General features: G+C 47.4%; 1 protein-coding gene across 6 annotated transcripts in view; it reads left to right on the plus strand.

Annotated features, from left to right (window-relative positions):
- Positions 1-19,262, plus strand: part of RPH3A (rabphilin 3A) — a 150,308-nt gene that overhangs the window by 63,021 nt on the left and 68,025 nt on the right. For all 6 annotated transcript variants that reach the window (XM_084649351.1, XM_084649350.1, XM_084649348.1 and 3 more), the window contains one exon: positions 7,868-7,969. In XM_084649351.1, coding sequence (XP_084505477.1) covers positions 7,887-7,969 — 83 coding nt within the window. In that variant the 5' untranslated portion in view covers positions 7,868-7,886. The remainder of the gene's footprint in view (positions 1-7,867; positions 7,970-19,262) is intronic.

The raw sequence follows: 19,262 nt of genomic DNA on the forward strand, positions 1-19,262 counted from the left end.
AGATGTGAAGGAAAACCCATGGTCTGAATGGATCTTTAAGAAGGAGTCAGCCTTACAGAACACTAAGTGCAGGTGGCGTGACCAGACGTCACGATATGCAATTATTACATCCCTCCGCCCCAGCCCCGAAAAAAAATGTCGTGATTTTTCACACTTGCTATCTGGTCACCCGCAGTGCAGGTTTCACTCAGCACTGGCATAAATTTGGGATTAACTCAGTGGCTTTTGCCCAGGTCTGTGCCAGGGCAGAATTGTTACGTAGCTGTTGTTTTTACAGTACCCAAGAGCGTGCTACACCCTTCTTAGCAGAATTAGAACAGCACTGGTCCTGCTTCAGCTGCTTACCATCTAATTTTAGGGGATGGAGGAAGGTTCAGGGCTGGGGCAGTGATAGGGCTTTTGCTTAGTCACAAGAACTTTTAATAACCATTGTTATTGACTCGCTTCTTCGGAGCGTCCTGGGATAAGCACTTCTTAAGGAGGGATTTGGACAAAGGGAAGGTAGCAGCTTGGCTGGGCAGAAGCCCGGGTGTCTCTCTGAAGGAGACGCTGTAGCTCACACAGAAGCTATGGTTTGGATGCAGAAATAACTGAGTGGAGTTCTCTGGGCTGCGTCATCCAGGAGGTCAGACAAGATGATCATAATGGTCTCCACTGGCCTTGGAATCTATGACCTGGGGACTTGAGTCCAAGTGGATTTGATCTGATTTGTTAATGTTGTTGTAGGAAAATCCTTCATATTCTGAAAAGACTCGGGTGTGTTGGGGATCGTGAATGACTCTGCTCTGGTGGCAGTCTAGAAATAAATCACAGAAACTTGACCTGGAAACCTTTGCTCTGAGCCCTGGCCTGTGAAACCCGCTGCGGTAAGGCTGCTTCGCTTTCCTGCCGCCTTCCTTCTGGGGAGGCTGAAATCTGCACCATGAATGTTAATAAGATTCCATGCACAGCAGTGTGCTTGGATACAAACTAAAAAATTTCCTTTCAAATCGATTTGTTTATCTGTATATCTTTGGCCGGCATTGACTCTAATCCGTTCTCCATGCAGGTTTCAACTGAGGGAGCTTTTGGAATGAGGTTGCTTTTTATTAAATGTAATGGTTCTCACCCTTTGAATTGCCCTATGAAGGCTAACATGGCTGCTGTACAAAGGTTGGTACTCATTTGAGGGGGGCTTTTAAATATGCTTTGCTCTACATCCTGCCCAAAACTGTTGCTCTTTGTTGGTAAGCAGCTGCTGTGCTGCACCCCAGAGATAGTTGCAGTTCTGTGGTGGATGGGAGGAACAATCCAGGTGTATAGCTTACATCAGGTCCGTTTTTTTTTTTTTTTTTTTTTGGAAAGTGCCCCTTGGAGTTGGACTGCGCTATTTAATGATCGTGCTTGTGAAATATGCTAGGTACTATTACAATATACTCCCTAACCCCTGCTATCTCTTTCATGGGCCCTGCTTGAGCCCCAAATCAAAGTAAACCAAAGTTCAGCCTTGGCTTTCCAACCCCCAAGTGAGGTTTGGTTGGATCTGAGATTTGGATTCTGCACATCATAAAAGTGCAGCGTTTGGAACCTGGGTTTCAGCTCAGACCCGGGTCTAACTTCTGCTCTGCCTGTCTGGCACATCCATTCCTCCTGCAGCTATGGCATGGTGGCAGTTCAGGCCTGGGGCTTGCTGTGCCTGCGGGGTGGGGATGTGGTACTGGTGGCACTCACAAGCTTATGGCACTCGGGAGACTGATGGGGAGACGAGAACGGATTGATTAATGCGCCGAGAATTGTAGTTAAATTAAGGATACGGGCTTCACGGACCATTGTTCTTCCTGGCTTTACAAAGTTAGAGGGCAATCTGTGTGTTTGGGGGCATAGAGGAGTCAGGGCTGCCCGGCATGATGCTAGCTAAAGGAGGCCAAAAGGCAATTGATGCAGCTGGGGCTTGCTGAGCATGCACATGGTGATGCCGTGAGCACAAAGGCATTGAGCACAAAGACGGGAGGGGAGGGATAGCTCAGTGGTTGGAGCATTGGCCTGCTAAACCCAGGGCTGTGAGTTCAATCCTTGAGTGGGGCATGTAGGGATCTGGGGCAAAAATTTGGGGATTGGTCCTGCTTTGAGCAGGGGGTTGGACTAGATGACCTCCTGAGGTCCCTTCCAACCCTGATGTTCTATGATATTCTTTTCTATGAGGTGCTGGGAGCAGATGTAGAAAAGTAGACAGCTGCCAAGTGACACCCGCCGCTGTATTCCTCCTCTGCACACAGTACTCTTGATTTGCTTCCCACCATGAGACTCCAAGGCAATGTTTTGCTCTTGGAAAGGACCATTTGTGGTGGTGGTGAGTACTGTGGTGTTTGTACTGCAGTAGAGAGGCCCCGGTGGAGACCGGGGGCCCTGTTGTGCTAGGGGTTGCATAGACACGAGGCAAGAGAGTGTCTCTGCCGGAAGAACTTACAATCTAGATGGACAAAAGGTGGGTGGGGAAACTGAGCCTCAGAGAGGTGAAGTGACTTGCCTGACGACTTCTGGCGGAGCTGGGAATAGAACCCAGGTGGCCTGACTTTCCTAGCCAGTGCCATACTTGCTAGGCTACACTACCTCCCTGCTGTATTGTGTCTAGTTTAGCTGGTAAATGAGTTGGGTGCTGGTAAAGCACTGCGCGCAAGTGATGCTAGATAAATAATCAAGAACTGTAGTGGCCCTTCACTTGGTACAGACAGCGGTAACTTCGAGAGAGATGCAGGACGTTTATTCTAGCGGCTCATTGCATGACTTACTGTTATGTGAATTTTCCCCGGGCCGTGATAAATACCTGTAGTCTGCTAGCTGAGGACTGCACCCCAACCTTCTGCCCCAGCCCTGAGCCCCCTCCAGCACCCCAAACTCCTCATCCCTGCGCCCATCCCAGAGCCCGAACCTCCGCGCACCCTAACCCTCTGTCCCAGCACTGAGCCCCACACTCTGAACCCCTCATCCCTCCCCGAGCCCTCACCCCCCCCACACCTCAACACTGTCCCAGCCCTGAGCCCCCTCCAGCACTCCAAACCCCTCATCCCTGGCCCCACCCCAGAGCCCAACCCCCCCCACACCCCAGCCCTGAGCCCCCTCCCACACTCTGAACCCCATGGCCCCATCCACCACGCATCACCTCCGTTTTGGTGCACATAGCAAAATTCATCCTGCCCGTGGATGTAAAAAATTAGAGGGAACGTTGGTCCTCGGTGCTCGTTCTCCTTGTAAGGCTAGATGTGGAGATGCTGTTGCGTGGGCATCAGGCTGGCTAAAGCATGTACAATCCCTGCTGAGCAGCAGCTTTGCAGTGGCTTCATGCTGTTCCTTTAAATGCTTGTCTAAGACCTCTGGTACGGCAACCTGGGCGAATTTATATGGTGATGCCCAGTTTGTTTAGAAGGTTAAATGATTTCTAACAGCTGAGCAATTTAGCCCCAACCGGCCGGAGAGATGTAACATGTGGGAGGGGAATGTTGGGATGGACCTAGGCTAATTTGTGCTGCTGTGAGGCAAGCAGCGATTGCTAAATGGCGGAAGCTGTGTTGGGATCTCTTCTGGAGCCTGCAGAAAGCAAGCAAACACCATTTCCCCACAGTGGCTTGTGAATCAAGTGGAAGAGAAGGAAAAACGATGGGTCGTACTCATGGCACATCTTTCAGGTTGGCAACCAGATCCCTTTGGAGCGCTGGTGATTGACACACTTTAGCCAGTCCCTGCACTGGTTGCTGGCTCTTTGGCCAGAGGATCATTGCCTGCTTGTGCTGTCCCTAAAGGGAACATGGGGTCTTCTGGTCCCAAAGAGAGCTTCTGATTCTAGTCTAGCTGTATGGTTGTTTTCCCATCATTTTAAACATTGCCACACACCCTAGTGTAAGAGCAACGGGGGCATATCAGGGCCTTCCAGAGGCAGGAAGCGGATGGGACCTTATGCCAATGGTGTAAGTGAGAACTGCCTCTGTGCAGCTGTTGGGCCGGAGCTGGGCAGAAGTTGTGACCGGAGCAGAGCTTGGGTAGAGCAGAGAATCAAGCCCTCAGGGACAAATTCTGCTCTCCGCAGCCCTCGTGCAGCTTCCAACGTTTGGAGTTGCATGGGTGTAAAGGAGCAAAGCCCTTGGCCCAGGCAGCACAAACCCAGGGGCAGATTCTCTGCTCTCATGAAACTCCACTGACGTCAATGGAGTCATACCAGCAGAGGACAATGGGTGATGCAGGTGTAAGATGGATGTGAAGCATTCTCTTGATGCACAAAGAACGAGAAGGGTTACGTTCGGCAGGATGCAGTTTCCTAGGTGAGGAATGAGGTTTGAAGAGATTAATTTGGAGGCCAGGCTATGCACCAGCCCCCTCTCCCTCTTCTTACGCTGACTTGGGCTCTGCAGGAGATTCTCCTTTCTGCTGCAGCCAGGAAAAGGCAATTCAAATGCAAGTGCTGGAAGCGATGCAGGCATCAGCTACTGTGTGATGAACACAGTCAAGGAAGCGGTGATCCCAGCAGATCACCCTTTGACAGCAGCACCAGCAGCTCTATCAGCCAGCTCTGAAGGGAAGAGAAGCAGGAAAGGGGGAAAAAAAAAGGTCAGATGTGAAAAATGTCTGGAATCGTAAAACTTTTGGGGGATTCGTGCTCTCAGGGTTGAGACTTGGGGGCCTGTATTCCTGTTGACTGTAGAGAGTTTTTAATGAAAAAGAAGAATTCATATCTATTCTGGAGTTTTGTGGTCTCATTAAAACTGCAGCAAAATGAACACTTTTAGAGATGTCTCACTGATTTTATTTCCCAAACTACTGATTTGAAGGAAAATGTAGCTTCTCTCCTCATAGGTAGGTAAAAGAGTCTAGTGCAGCTGTAACTCCAGTGACCCTTATTCTCAAACTGTATAGCTAGTGTCTTTTGATGACCGTGTGGGGAAAAACACAGCACCGAACTTTCACTGGTGGTGGTGGTGGCCGTAAATATTTATGTCATGGTAGCAGATGCAGATCCCAATTGGGATTGGTGCCTTGTTGTGTTAGGTGCTATATGACACAGCAAAGAGACCATCCTTGCTTTCTTTTCTGTGTATCTATCTAATACACTGTGCACGAATCAGCCTGATCTCAAGATGTCCTAGAGTCTCCATAGGGCAGATGTAGTGTCCTTTTAACTCTCTTTAGCTAATTGGTTGTGACAAAGGAATAGCATTAAGAATCGCAATTAATGCCCTTTCACTGGAGCTGCTGCTGCGGCAGTGACGTTTTTTAGAAAACTGTAGTTGCTCGAGGAAAGGTGGGTTGGCGCCTTCACATTGCTGGTCTCTGGAAATCTGACAGCTTCCTGATAACCAGCTGAGAGCAAAGAGGCCCTAAATATCCTCTCTCTCCCTTTCCCATGTGCCCATTGTTTTGTAGCTCCTTAATATTATCATCTCCCTAGTTGCTTGCATGTATCAAGCCAAACAGAAGAAATCATCTGTATAAGGAGAACCTGCTGAATTAAATTCTCACCCATGCCAACAAACTAACAAACTGGTGGTGCTCTGACTGCTGTATTTTGTGCAGTATGTAAAAATGCCCCTCAATTGGCATTATCCCCTGAAGAGGCAGAATAAACTGCCAAATTCTGGGATGATTTATTCAGTGGTGGTTGATCCCTGCAGCTTAGTATCATCTGAGATTTCTCCAGCAATGTTTACTTGTGTTATTTTAGGACAGAGTTGGGCTTTACTTGCACACACAAGACATATTTGGATTTTTGCAGAATTTCCTAAATGTGTTTCGTGTCGGACTGTCTACCTGCATAATTTGTACTTGTCCTTTATTTGCTTTTTGGAACATCAGTCAATATTCAAACAGGGCAAGTGTAGATTCTAGCATTTTTATTTTTGTTTTCATCCTTCATGGGCCGGATCTTCTTGTGAAGCTGAAATATTAAGAAAGATTTTGGTTTTCCCATGGTTGGTCTGTTCCAGAGAAGAGAAATACCATGAACAGACCAGCTTTTATGTTATGCCAGTTCTATAGTTGGCTCCAAAATGGAAAAAAGGAATCCAAGGAAGTGTTGTTGTAGCCATGTCAGTCCTAGGATATTAGAGAGACAAAGTTTTTTATATTCTTGTGCAACCAGAGTACATGTGACCACCGGGCGCCGTGTTGTTTCATTTTCAGTAACGGCTGTTTATTTTGAAAAGCGACTCAGTGGCCCAACACGAAGGCAGTTATGGCTTTGATAACAGTGACTTCTACAGCCCTGCCTATTGATACATCTGTTTGATCGAATCTTTCTGGTTTAGGTATTTACCCAGTGCTTATGCAGTAAGTAGAAAGTCGTCCCTTGGTACCTACCTTTGTTCCTCTTTCGAGAACCAGACCATTTTGGGATTCATGCTGATTCGGCTTACTAAAAACCTCACAGTGGGCCAGATCCGCAGTGCGTGAAAATTGGCGTAGATTCACTGAACTCAACAATCTGACTTGATTGACGCCAGCTCTGTATATGGCCTAGTAGTTGTACATACCGGTCGACCAGTAGCTCGTCAGGGTGTTCCGTTTAAAACTCCTAACGTGCCGTGGTTTAAAAAGGAGAGATGAATGGGAAGAGGAAATTAATGACTGGGCTACCTAAAGGAGGAAATCTGATGGTCCCAGATCATTACCTGAGTGCATGGTAGATTACATCACATTATTCTCCGCATACTGTGGCTTGCGTTTGGCAGGATTAGCAAGCAGGTCTCTGCTCAAGGAAAGAGGAAACTAATGTTCAACTTGTGCAGACTCATAGGCGTAAAGTACAGCTGGCTGGAAATTTTTCAACTAACTTTTTTTGACAAAAAATGCCATTTTCATCAAAACGGAAACGTTTAGAAATCTATTTCTGACAACATTTTGTTTACCAGAACACTTCATTTCATTTTGTTTTTCTAAGCTCAAAACAGGATATTTCAAAACTTTTAGAACAGTGGGTTTGGTTTTTCATTTTGAAATTGAAATAATTTTTTCTATTAAAAAAATTGCAAGAAGTTTTTAACAGGTTGAAATTGGAATGAGACGTTTTTGATTTTATCAAAATGTTTTGATAGTCTCAAAACTATTTCTTTTTATTTTTGAATTTCATTTCACGGGAAAGTTCAGTTTCTTTTGTTTCCTTTCCATTTCAGAATGGAGTCATTCAAAATTACGGAATTTCTCATGAAATGGAAAAATCCAGTTCTCGCCTGTGTCTAGTGCAAAGGAGTATCATTAATGGGCGCTGGACATGCTGTCCCTCACACACAGCTGTGAACACTTCTGTTACCTGGAAATACCACCCTGGCCTAGAGGGCAGTGTTGTTGATACAGTGCCTGGACTGTGGATGAAACTGATATTCCATCTCTTCCCCCTTCCTTTAACTTAGAACAAATTTAGCCAAAAATATTTTAACCATTTTCCCCCTCTCCCCCATCTATTTTTTAAAATCAGAAACTCTTAAATTTTCCATCTCCTGAGTGGCTGCACAGCCAAGGTGTAAACTATAATCTGGAGCCGAAGCTGTGCAAAGTGAATTCTCATGATGTTAGGTTTCAGAGGACATTTAAAGCTGGAAGCATCCTGTTTAAACAAGATCTCCAACTGTTGTTTCAGATTTATGGAAGAATTAGCACTGCTGGGTTTATTTCAGTATGGCTCTACATTTCATATTTATGCGCCAAAGTGAGATTTATTGTGGATTAGAGTGACAGAAAACGCATCAGCAATATCTAAATGTTCAGTGGGAAAATACCTTTTTTTTTTTTTTTTTTTTAAAGACTCCACTGTATACATTTCCTGTAGCTTCTCTTAACTTGGCTGAGGAAGATGATCCAATATTTTATCTTACTGGTGACTTGCAAACTCTGTTTATTTTTCCAGACAGTCTCAAGAGTCAGCCATGACAGACACGATGTTTGGCAGCAGTACTGATCGGTGGATGTGTCCAAATGACAGGCCGATGTCCCTCAGAGCCAAGGCCAAGTAAGGGAATTCTTGTTTGTTTGGTCAATCTAGAATTGTTTGCGGCTAAAAAACGTATTGCTACAAAAATGTATTTGACATTTACATACAAAATTGGATTAAACAATGTAGATTCTACTCTGTTACACCAATGTAAATCCCAAGTAACTCCAGCTGTCAATCGGATTCTTATATTGTGTCCATCACCTTGGTGTCATGTACTCTTTGAAATGGGTGGTGGTGTTCCGGGTTTACCATTGCCGTTGAGATAGGAAGCTGGCACTGTGGCCTTGATCGTGCTGAATTGTCTGTGAAAATCCACTAGGTCTATCACTATGTGGACTGGTTGCTGGTGCTTGTACAAGCATGTCCCCTAAGTCTGTTCAGAACAGGGGTACCTCATGTGATGGTTAAAATGCCCGTGCCTGGTCTGCATTGGCACTGTTACCACTGTCCCGCATTGATGGAGCTGCATGGATGACAACCATGGTATGAGTTTTTCAACAAATCCTCACACTTCAAGCACACCCTGTGTGTCTCTGGTGAACCCTGAATTTAGGTGCGTCCAAACAGGTCTTGGACTAGTGAATCCCATTTGTTACCAGACCTTAATAAATACAAAAAACAACAATCAAGCCAGTCAGTTTGCTCTGGAATGAAATCCAAATAATTTAAATGAATGGATGTGTGATGTATCCCTTATAAATATCAGGGATTTGTTTTTATTTTCTAAAGTTTAGGCATCATAGACGTTCGCAGAGCTCGCTGTATTCTGTAGCGAGTTGATCAGAAATTAAATTGTTTGCTGATCAAAGCCCAGAGCCATATAAGTAATGTTGTTTTATATACTTGATCTCTCACCCCGTCAGAAAAGGGAGCCGTATCTATTTATAACAGAAAAAGGTGAATTGGTGTTCATGTGAAAAATTTCTTTCCAAGAAAGACTTGGACCTGTTAGCCAAGTTCTTTTTCAACTTCTAACCTTCAGCTTTTTTTTTTTAAAGTGGGGCATGGGGGTTGTGGTGGGGGGAGAAGAGTTTATGATGGAAACACTGACTTGTATTAACCTACTGCGTTGGGAAAGTGAGCCTTGAAGATCGGTGTGAATGACTTGAGTAATTTTTAGGACAGGACGTCGTGTTAATTGTTTGTGGAAGAATCTGTACTGCAGTCAAAATAATCAACTACTGCAAGGATGGAAAGATTTGCCAAGAGAGAACAAGTCAAAGGTTGATAGGTTTAGAGGATGACTGGAGATTGGAGCATGGCTACACAAAAACTGGATCTAATGGTCCCGAGAGTTTGGGAGTATTTCGATTCAGGGCTTGTTCAGAACCATATAGAGTTAAGGCCCTCTTGCGTAGGTTAGTGTTGGTGCTTGGTGCTAGGTCTGCACTTTCCTAAATTCAGGCCTGTTGGGCCCAGGAGTTTACTCGGGGCCTCTCTCTTTAGCACTTACAATCTGTCCCTGTTCCTTTCCTCTGTGTGTTTGCTGCCAGTGCTAAGGGCCATGGCCATCATGTTCCAGTGCCCGAGATGCGTTTGCCATTTCCCGTGCAGCGGGGTCTTCGGGGAAAGCGAGGAGAACGTGTCGCCTCTCCTGTGAGGGTGTGGGTGTGCGTGTGCAGGCCCCAGATGACTCACGCCTGCTCTGATGCTTGGGCTCAGCACCTGCTTCTCTGCATCGGGCTCGGAAGGAGTAATGGGAACAGTCTCAAGAGAGCGACGAACTGTCAGTTAGAATCACCAATGAAACAAGAAATGCTGTTTCTGCTGCTAGAATGAGTTGTCATCATTGTTTTTCTCACCTAATCTTTATTCCCTCTCTGTTTTTTTGTATGCCTTCCTGCAGTGAAAAGGAACAGTAAGTATCCTGCTTGCTTCCGGGTCTGTTGTATTTTGCTTGCACCTAGAGGCATTTTTATGGGCTTCAAAGGAAAGCCGAGACGTCATTAAAAATAACAGCTTTGGAAAAAGTTGTCATATATTTTAAGCAACTTCAGGGAATTTTTCAAAAAGCTCCGCAGCATCCCCAAATGTCTCTGCTTCGTCCCCTCGCTCAGTCGTGCAATGCAACTGTATCGGGCCTACGTACCAGCTGTAGTAGGTACATCCTGCAGGGCAAAGCGCTTTACAGCTCTCAGAGCTAATAACTGCAGTAAATAATAGCACAGGTAGAGAAAAATGAACATGCAGAGGCAAGGGAGAAAAAGAGAGGTCTTCACCTGAGATCTGAAGAGAGATGACAGGCCAGATCCCTGTGTATCGGTGTGGCTCCCTGGAAGTAAACAGACCTGTCTGCCATTGATTTATATCAGCTGAAGATCTAGCCTGCAGAGTTGATGAGAGAGATACAGGGAAGCTGTGCCAGATGGTGGGAGCTACAGAGGAGACTGTGTTTTTGTAGCCCCAGTGGCAAAATTGCATGGCTGGCTGGAGGATGAGGGAAGAGAATTGCTTAAGCCAATTTTTAGTCTCTTCCCCCGCCCCCAGCCCCCCTGCCATCGCTGTCTGTATGAAAAATGATCTTGGCTTCTTGGCATTTGCTGTGAGATGTGCTGAACCTTCTGAACTGGAAGGGACCTAGATTTATTCCCCTTCACACAGTCTTCTAGAGTTTACTGAGAGAGCACTCTTCGGAGTGCAATCTCTGGCCAGCAGTTCTAACCTAGTGGAGTTGTAAACCTGAAAGGGCCCGCCTCTCCTTTCACCTATATGTAAATCCAGAGCAGCTCCACTAAAGCCAGAGTAGATCACCCTGCTCTACACGGGTATGAGATCTGGATCAGAACCATTCTCTCTTAAAACACCTGAATCACTGCAGAAGTGCAAACAAACCGAACCCAAATGCATTGAATTAGCTAGGATTCCATTTGCACAAATGAGCCTCTGTGATGCCCTTAGGATGGGGAGAGACCAAAATGAAACGCCCTGTGAGTGGGTTATTATTTATTTAAAGCAGTTTGCCCTGCAGACCATGGAGCCGCTTGATGAGCTGAAGTTAATGCCAGGGGCCGGACTGAAGAAGCTTGTGCCAATGTAGCGGCGCTCACCCTTTGGGCGGCACGGGGGCAGTCTGCCTCGGGGGCAGCGCTGTAAACGAATGTCTGACGTTGTGGCTCACGCAGTCAAGCCTGGTGCACAACAAATTGACAGTGAACCCCTACTTAATCTGGTGGTGTCGATTGGAGAAATATCAGCTGAGTCACTGTTGCATTTGCAGAGGAACTGGATGCAGTAGGAGCAGCCTCCAAGCTTTTTTGCCACTGTATTGTCTCCCTGTTACTATTGCTTTTCTCCTATAAGATCTGAAGTAAAGCCCATTAAAGTCAGTGGAAAGATTCTCGTTGAATACAATGGGCTTTGGATCAGTCCCTAATTAATGACAGGTTTCAGAGTAGCAGCCGTCTTAGTCTGTATCCACAAAAAGAACAGGAGGACTTGTGGCACCTTAGAGACTAACAAATTTATTTGAGCATATGCTTTCGTGGGCTACAGCTCACTTTATTTGATGCATAGAATGGAACATATAGTAAGATATATATACACACACACACATACAGAGAAGTTGGAAGTTACCATACAAACAGTGAGAGGCTAATTAGCCGCTCACAGTTTGTATAGTAACTTCCAACTTATCTGTTTGTATGTGTGTGTCTAGATATATCTATATCTTACTATATGTTCATTCTGTGCATCCAATGAAGTGGGCTGTAGCCCACGAAAGCATATGCTCAAATAAATTTGTTAGTCTCTAAAGTGCCACAAGTCCTCCTGTTCTTTTTAACTAATTACAAGCCACAATCTACAGGGTAAGTTACCCTTTGTAATGACATGCCACATTGATATCTGGGGTCAATACGCCACAGAACTTCTAAAAACAAGGCCCCTTCTCCTCCACCTTCGTGCAACGCTAAATTGCTGCTCAATCCGTCATTATTCTGATCTTGCTTTCCTTTAACACAGGACCTAGCCAAGGCAGTTTGACAAAGAAATAGAATAAAATGAGCAGTGGACATATACTACTTGTTATACCTGTGCAATGCACAGGATCCTGCAGCTCATACATGAGAATAGGGAACATAGTGTCCAATTCAGATGTTGCAAGCAGTAGTAAGAACAATTTGTGCTCTCTAGACACACAGTATTTTGCTGCCTGGCATGCTATCTTTGTTTGGCGCTCCAGCTGCTGCTGTGTAGGGAGCATGAAATAATAGAAATGTTTCCTGCTTGAAGCTGTTATGTTGCAGTCATCTATTTATATGAATCGGTTCAATTCAGTAGGTGTGTATCTATCTGAAACACAAATTGGAAATCACTGTTGCCTAATCTCCTTAGCGGCATGTTGACAAATACTTGTTTAAGAGAGTTTCACATCCATGTCGAGAACGTTACAAGGAAATCAGACGTTTGAAATCTGGCACTGTTCATCATGAAAGAGAAATGTCGTATTTATCCCTCAAAAACTACTTGGATGCTTCAAACACCTGCTGTCTGTTGCACGTTTTCGTAGTCGCTAAACCATTCAGATGCAACTGCTAATTTACCCACCTTGTATCACACTTTATGGGGAGTGGCTGAAGACCCATTAGGATGGAGCTAAAAACAAAATCAGTCCTTGGCTCTAGAAATGAAATATTGCCTGCCCTGTAGTTAAATGAAACGTTACTTGTGACTTTCATACGGATACAGTCCCTAAGCAGTTAACGGCCACTTTGAGATTGCTGGGTGCTGGCATGCACTGGAAGGTTTTGATTCATAGAGAATCTAGGGACAATCTCATTTTAAGATCGTAAATGAATGCTTGTTTTTGTTTAGTGCTTTGCAGCCTACAAGTTGTGAGAACCTTGTTCCAAATATTGGTCTCAAAAACCTTGGGTCTCCTTGCTTCTCCTTGCTTCTCCTTTCACTTTCACAGAGTTGCTCCTGATTTACTACCAGTGTAAGTGAATGGAGCAGCTCTGGTGTGAGAGGAGAATGAGGAGTCCTCTCTGTTCCTTTTCCTCACCTGGTTCTGTCCTCTCCCAAATGCATGGCAGGAGGAGCTAGACCTACATCTCCACCAACAAAGCTTTTTCCTGAGGGGCTGTAGAATTACAGGGCTCACTTCCCTCTACACGTTCCCCCTTTGCCCCCTCAGGAGCAATTACTGAAGTCTGACAGGCAGTGCCCCTTATATGTCCTTTAATCTAAGGGAAACAAGCCCTCTTGCTAGCTTTCCCTTGTAAACACCCAAGAGAGCCTTTCTTCTCAAGGCTGGGATGAAATACATGTTTGGAACTGTAGATGTTAGTAGAGAAGCCTGCCTAAAGGAGCTGCGAGGGTCGACGTTGTACAGCATGTAAGTCATGGCAATATTTAGCCCCACTTGTCTAGCAGAGATGGGTCAATAGCCAGCCAAACAAAACTGTTGTAAGGACCCAGGGACTAGAACCCACATCTGCATAGTCTGGGGGAGTTGATATTCCGACAGCACCACCAGGAGGTCATGCAGAGGCTCAGCCAGGGAGCACTCTGGAGAGTAAGCCACAGGAAGTACCACCTCTGAGACCCAGAGTGACAGTACCCTGTGGCCTCTGATTGGCCAAGTGCCCCTACTTAACCCCAGTGGTTGGCCTGGGAAGTTGTCTGGGCAACTACACAGGTTGAATGCCTGTCTTCACCTCATCTCCTGATGTCCAGTCTCTGACTCTGGCTCTTGTTTCTGGGACCTGGCCTTGCAATGCCTCCAACTCCAGCCTAGTGATTCCTGTCCTTGGTGGCCAGACCTCAGTCCAGCTGTGACTGCTAGGCCAGACCGCCTATGCCACAGTCCCACACAATTGTAGTGGAAGTTACCTGGAGATACTCTAAACTACATGGTTAAGACAGGGGCTTGCCTATGGAAGGACTTCTTAATGGACGATTTGCAGTGTTCTAGATTAAGCCATTGTTTTCTTTTGGCATGCTGGAGGAGCCTTTGACTTGGAGACTTAGCCTAGGTGCAGCCTTTGACTACTTGAAATGGTTCTGATTTCCCAACCTTGACATGGCAAATTCTCACAGGCAGCTACTATGTTTTTTCATGGCTAGGATTCTGGATGCTCAGAAACTCAGGTGTTTTTTGCATGTGCAAGTCAGGAAGTTGGCCATTCAGATCCCAGGTTTGGGTGCCAGAATGACCTTTTTTGTGTAAAAATGAGTGCTTGGTACCCCACAGCAAGACACGCGTTTGAGCCCAAACCCAGGGTCTGAATCCCTGTAATTTTGCAGGTTGACTCAACCTCTGTCCAAAGTTGGGGTGGGGAGGATATCAATATTTGAGTATGCAAAATTTTGTGCCCTGCCCCTTCTCCAAGGCCCCACTCCCGCTCACTCCACGCCCACCCCTCCGTTGCTTGCTCTCCCCCAGCCTCCCTCGTTTTCTCTGGCCTGGAGCAGGGGTTTGGGGTGCAGGGTGGAGGGTAAAGGTTCCCACTGGGGATGTGAGCTCTGGGATGGGGCCGCGGATGAGGGCTTTGGGGTGCGGGAAGGGGCTCAGGGCAGGGGTGTGGGGTGTGGGCCGGGAATGAGGGGTTTGGGGTGCAGAAGGGGGCTCTGGGCTGGGGGGTTTGAAGTATAGGAGGGGCTCTGGGCTGGGGAAGGGGGTTGGGGTGCGGGAGGGAGTGCAGGTTCTGGGAGGGGGTTGGGGCGTGAGAGGGGTGCAGGTTCTGGATGGCACAAACCTCAAGTGGCTCCTGGAAGCCGCGGTATGTCTCTCCGGGTGGCTCCTAGGCGGAGGGGCCAGGCGGCTCTGCATGGTACGTGGTATGCGCTGCCCTTGCCTGCAGATGCTGAACCTGCAGCTCTCATTGGCCACAGCTTCCAGCCAATGGGAGCTGTGGAGCGGGAGATCAGGGTGGGGGCAACATGTGGAGCCTCCTGGCCCCTCCACCGTGGGGCCGCCCGAAGGGACATACCATCGCTTCCGGGAGCCATGCGGCGCCTTAGCCCCTCTGCACAGCTGACTGGACTTTTAATGGCCCGGTCAGCAGTGCTGACCGGAGCAGCCAGAGTCTGTTTTCGACTGGGCCTTCCAGTTGAAAACCGGACGCCTGGCAACCCTAGCTGTTGGCAAGAAGGAAGAGTTACTGTACTATTTTTTTCCCTGGCAGGCTGTTGGTGTTTTCAAGTGCAGTGAATTGGTCCTTATTTTCCTCTACCAGTGGCACTTGTAAATTCCATAGCTTTAGCCCGTTGGTCCTGATGTAAGGAGGTTAGTGTGCCTTGATTTGCCAGGTACTTCAGCAGCACGTATGCAGAGTTTGTGTAATTGACCTTCCCTCCCTCCCCCACTACCCTTCTTTCAGGATGCGTGAGTGCATAATCTACTGTGTTTCTCATGGGGGCCTTAGCTATTCTGCTGAATAGTGCAGAAGGGGGAAAATGTGTTCTGGGGACCACAGGACTGAACATGCCCCGAGTCTTCGAAACTATGGTTAGACTCCATCCTGGGGCCTTTGCTGGGAGTTCTGTTTTATTAACGAAGAAGTTGAGTGGAATATTTAGGGCATCATTGAAGCGTGCATAAAAAAGAAGCCGTGTTCTGTAGTGGTTGGGAAAGAACCGCTCAGCGGAACTTGGCAGCTTATGCAGCACCAGTATGCCGAGTGCGTCGGTCCCACAAACGGAGAGGCAACGGCAACCCAGCAAGATTTATGGAAATAGTTGCTGATGAACTGCAAAATGTTGATCAGGGCTTTGCTTCTGGGCTGGCCGAGGAAGAGCGTGTTTCTGTGTTTTCCTTGCATTATAAATGAATAGAAGCCTGTCTCCCCTCCCCACCCTCCCCTTACGCACCGCGCAGAATGTCGGCAGCGGCTCGTTCGGCCTCCGTCGGCGTGGTGGGTGCGAGCAATTTGCAGCGCTGCTCAGCGACCTCGCAGCCTGCTCGGGGCTACCCTCCCCCTAGACCGCAGGCAGCTCCGCGGAGCGATCCTGCTGCTCTCGCCTTCCGTAATTGAATGGGACGGGGAGAGTTATTTGACGTCTTAAGGCTGAGACAACGGGCTTGATTGGCTGCTGGGGCTGTGTGATAAGAGAGAGAAACCATTTCATGGAGATTTGCACCAGGGAGACCCTCCTGACAGGGTCTGGAAGGAGCAGGAAATCTAGAAGGTTCTGCTCTTGGTTACCAAAGAGATGGGTGGAGCCCATAATCCTGGCTCTGAATCCCTCCAAGGGTGGACATGAACTGGCCCTTCTTTGTAATGTTGGAGAGCTAAATCACTGCAGGGCTGGGGACACCCCAGCCAGTGGCTCCTACCCTGAGCTGGGATCAGGATAGGACAAGACTTCCTCTTCCCCTGCAAGGAGTGGCTGGGGCTGTCTCAGACCCACCCCCAGAAACCTCTCTCAGCTGCAGGAAGCTCAGCATGCCCCCCCGCTTCCTGCTCCCATCGCTCCTCAGCTGCGGAGGGGAGGGGTCACTGTATGGGGAGCTGCTCCCCCATCCGCCCAACCACCATGCATACCTACACACCCACGCCAAGCCTCACCCTGTATACCCAGAACCCCCCTAGCCCTCCATACCTGAACCCCACCCCATTGAACCTCAACCCCTGCATCTAGAGCCCTCCGCACCCAGACTCCCACCCCTGCATCCTGACCACCCCCATTGAGTTTTTTGGGCTCGAACCCCCATTCTGATGAGCCCTGCACCACCCTGAGCCCCCACATCCAGACCCCCACGCCACTGACTCCCACAATTAGCTGCACCAAGCCCCACTCCCCCACCACCCTGACCCCTTCGCTGAGCCCCAACCGATTTCACCTGGAACCTCCTGCAGAGTCCCAGTGTCCCTGCACCTGGAACCCTGGCCCCCCTCCAACGAGCCTCTGTGCATCCAGATCCCCCCACGCTGAGCCCCTCCACACTTGGATCCTGCCTGGTTGAGCCCACCTACCCCCCACCTGGTGCAGAGGGGCAGGGCACCAGGGTGATTCTGGGACAGGCCCAGGCCTTGTGCTGTGTCAGGTGCAGCCTCACCACAGAGGCCATGTCCCCAGGATTGGGGGCGGGGAGGCTGCAGGGTGATCTCCCACCTTCATGCACTGCCATGCTGGAGCCTCTGCATTTACTTCTCGGCAAATAAAAGGTGCAGAATTTTAAAATATCGTGCGCAGCATTTTTAACGTGTTGGCGCAGAATCCCCTCAGGAGTCATCAACCTAAATAGGTAAAGAGCAGCTAGTTTGACTGAGTGGTTTGGCGGCAGCAGCGCCATGCCCTTCAGTGCAAGAATCCGTCAGTGACCTGTTTTCCATTGCCAGCCAGTGCAGGCGTGTTCTGTACCAAACGTGTGCTGAGCAGGCCCGGAGACTGAATTCAGCCTTGGTTATCTTGCTATCTGAGCTGTGCACCTCCTGTTGATTGTGCCTGAGTCATATTTGTACTGTGCCCATCAGCCTTCAAGTCTGTCCTCCCAACTGGAGGATAATGTGTAGCGTATGTCTCTCCCTGGAAGGGCATTAACAGTGCAAGCAAGAAAAATGGTGGACTCCGTAATGGGGTGTTAAAGTTCTGTAGGATCATTTGGGACATTTTATGGGTTATTCACTCTCCATTAAGTGGTCTAATAGGACCATCATTTTAACTGACTCATTGGCCGAGATTCCTGAAGTATGATGCATCCATGTGCTTAAATACATGGCTTTATACTAGGGATTGAAATTCAATGTAGGCCGTGGAACGTTTAATAAAATGTTGATGTTTTCCGTTTAGACCTTCCCTCCCACCCAGCCCCCAACAGAGAGCTGAATCTGTGCTTGGTTATTTTGCAAACACGGTGACTCAGCTTGCCGAGGAGATTGCTGGGCAGAAAGGGAATAGAATTGTAATCTCTCCAGATGCGATACCGACATGTGAACTGGGAACTAGAGAACAAACTTCTGATCTCAACCTCTCTCTTAAAAGTCCACTTACTCCCATCATTAGCAGTTTTAGTGGTTTGTTAGCTCTTTCTGTGCAGAACATTAATATACAGAACAAACATGGTAGTTAATAAGACTACAAACGAAAATCAATTGGAAGCATTTGATTTAGTCGGGGATCGGTCCTGCTTTGAGCAGGGGGTTGGACTAGATGACCTCCTGAGGTCCCTTCCAACCCTGATATTCTATGATTCTATTCACTTTTTTGTGGGCAGGGATCGTTTTTGACAAGAGAAGGAGGCCATTGTGTTGCTGCACAGCCTAGCTGACAAATAAGGAAAAGAAGAGTGTATAAAATGTAACTGGATCATTTGCTTAACTTGAAATTATGGAAATAGTTTTGGAAAGGAAATTGCTTTTCTCTATATGAAACAGGCCTCCTAATTGTTTTCCATTTTGCAAGTGTTAATCTTTACTGGCAATAAATTACTTGACACCCACGCCCCTGTTAAATTTATTTTTTGTGCTCTGCAAACTGCAATAGAAGGACCTGCTAATCTAAAAATGTGACCTTCTGAAAACACCTTTAGGCAGCGTTTGGAAGGCAAAGATCTATTTGCATGATGTCAGCGCAGCCTGAATAAATTCAGTATGAAGAATTTATTACAAAGCCGAGATTAAATAACTGGGGAACTCTGGTTAGTGTGGCACAGCTTCTGTCCATCCGTGCCTTTCCCCGGCATTGGGACTGGTGTGCCAAACCCTCATTCATTCACTTTCTGTTCCACGGTGGGAATCGGTGTTGCTAAATCTGACTAGTCTATCATGATTAACCCGACTCTGGCCCCTACTGTAGGCCTTCGCATGATGTTCAGGAAGCAAAATTGGGAGTGGGGAGGAGACTCCATCCCCACATCAATCTCCTGTAATCCAGGGGAAGCTGCTCTAAACTGCAAGGCCAGAGTTCTTGTCCCAGCTCTTCCGCTGATTGCTCTTTAATATTTCTGTGCCCTTCACAACCCTCATTATTAGCTGGAGTCTCCTACTGTGACTTTGGAGGCTAATTAGCATTCACCCATTTCACAGGTAACATAGAATCATAGAATATCAGGGTTGGAAGGGACCCCAGAAGGTCATCTAGTCCAACCCCCTGCTCGAAGCAGGACCAATTCCCAGTTAAATCATCCCAGCCAGGGCTTTGTCAAGCCTGACCTTAAAAACCTCTAAGGAAGGAGATTCTACCACCTCCCTAGGTAACGTATTCCAGTGTTTCACCACCCTCCTAGTGAAAAAGTTTTTCCTAATATCCAATCTAAACCTCCCCCACTGCAACTTGAGACCATTGCTCCTCGTTCTGTCATCTGCTACCATTGAGAACAGTCTAGAGCCATCCTCTTTGGAACCCCCTTTCAGGTTGTTGAAAG

The sequence above is a fragment of the Lepidochelys olivacea genome (assembly GCF_965140295.1).
Source record: "Lepidochelys olivacea isolate rLepOli2 genome assembly, chromosome: 15".
NCBI classification, from domain to species: domain Eukaryota; kingdom Metazoa; phylum Chordata; order Testudines; family Cheloniidae; genus Lepidochelys; species Lepidochelys olivacea.